The following is a 1,508-nucleotide window of genomic DNA, read 5'->3' as shown; positions in this document are numbered from 1 at the left end:
CAATCACGTACTATCTCCTAACATCCCGACCAATCACGTACTATCTCCTAACATCCCGACCAATCACGTACTATCTCCTAACATCCCGACCAATCACGTACTATCTCTCTAGTTTAATCATTCACTGCAATCACGAGGGTTCGGCCGAACAGTTATTTCCTTGGTTCTGTCATATCATCAATGAGGCAATGGCACATATTTTGACCCCACCATAATCTTTCCCTTCCCAAAAATCTGAGAACCGGTACTAAAAATCCCAACCAATAAAGCACTAAAACACAAACATTGCATTTGATATATATATATATATATATATATATATATATATATATAACAGTCCTTGAGATTGAGAGGGAAACTGGTTTCACCTCCATAAGTTTCAACAGCGGAAGTCTCTAACCCCTCCGTTGCCTCATGATAAAGTACAAGATGAACTGACAATCAGTATCAGCCCTGACAGTAGGAACACACGACCCCTGGTAAGGAAGGGGTAACAGACCCCCTCTGCTTCAGGCCAGGCGGCACAAACACACAGAAAACACAGACGTGCGGGTGCCCAACACGTCACCACCGGCGGGTGTTCTCCCTGATGCGGCAAACCACACAAAACAGGCACACGTTTCCCTTCTCACAGCATCAGACACAAATTCTTCAGCAGGGAAATAAATTATAGCAAGGCAATTTTGCGTGTCAAACAAACTTACTCAACTAAAAGTTTTTAAAAAGTGGGCACCTACCTACACTTTCTATCTGACCACACCCTCACAAACAACAATAATTATAAGAATCTGACTAAAACCTACAAACTTCAACTAGATCCGACATGTTTCGAATCTTTGGTAAAAAATGTCTTCAAAAGGAACTCGTAGGAGGCGTTGATGATCCCCCAGGAGAGGAAAGAGCGCGAGTAGTTGAGGTGCATTCCCTTGAACATGTGTCGTAGTTGGCCTCCCCTCTCGGAGAGAACCAGCTGAAAGGTGTGCCATACACCATCAAACTGGCCGCCCAGTTTCCACTGCATGTGAGTTTTCACCACGTTCAGGGGGAAGAAGAAGGTGCTGATGAGTGCGCCCAGACACGCTCCGCTGACAAAGTCTTTGGCCATCTGTGAGGGGAGAAGAGAAAACACATTTAGCTGACAAAACCTTTGACCAAAAGAAAACACATTCAATTGACAAAATTAAGCTCCGCCGACAAAATCTTTGACCATCTGTGGAGAGAAGCAAGTAAATACAGCGGAGTCTGCTTGCACCTGCCAGGCCGCTGGGGTTTTTGGTGTAGAAAGATGGCTGAAATAGTGAAGACAAAGATTAGGGCTTCCATTTTCTTCTGGTTTACCACTGTTTTTGGATTCACTGTGTTCCAAGTAAGCACACTCAACAGTTTTGTCACATTTGAAAAATTTCTTGTCTGAAACTAGAGAAACTGATTGTGCTACTGACCTTCTTTCCCCCGGTCAAGTTCTGAGGGCCACACGTCTGCAGATATTCTCTCCCCAAGAAAAAGCA

General features: G+C 44.2%; 1 protein-coding gene across 2 annotated transcripts in view; it reads right to left on the bottom strand.

Moving 5' to 3' along the window:
* Positions 1 to 320: 320 nt before the first annotated feature.
* Positions 321 to 1,508, bottom strand: part of LOC101848411 (solute carrier family 25 member 52) — a 3,597-nt gene continuing 2,409 nt past the window's right edge. The window contains exons 3-4 of one of the 2 annotated variants that reach the window (XM_035973726.1): positions 1,443 to 1,508; positions 321 to 1,105 (exon numbers count right to left, since the gene is read on the bottom strand). In XM_035973726.1, the coding sequence (XP_035829619.1) occupies positions 809 to 1,105; positions 1,443 to 1,508 (363 nt within the window). In that variant the 3' untranslated portion in view covers positions 321 to 808. The remainder of the gene's footprint in view (positions 1,106 to 1,442) is intronic. The other variant, XM_005113326.3, reaches the window with a different exon arrangement.

The sequence above is a fragment of the Aplysia californica genome, unplaced genomic scaffold (assembly GCF_000002075.1).
Source record: "Aplysia californica isolate F4 #8 unplaced genomic scaffold, AplCal3.0 scaffold01969, whole genome shotgun sequence".
NCBI lineage: Eukaryota > Metazoa > Mollusca > Gastropoda > Aplysiida > Aplysiidae > Aplysia > Aplysia californica.
The sequence above is the reverse complement of the archived record's forward strand: the minus strand, read 5'-3'. Positions and strand labels throughout refer to the sequence as shown.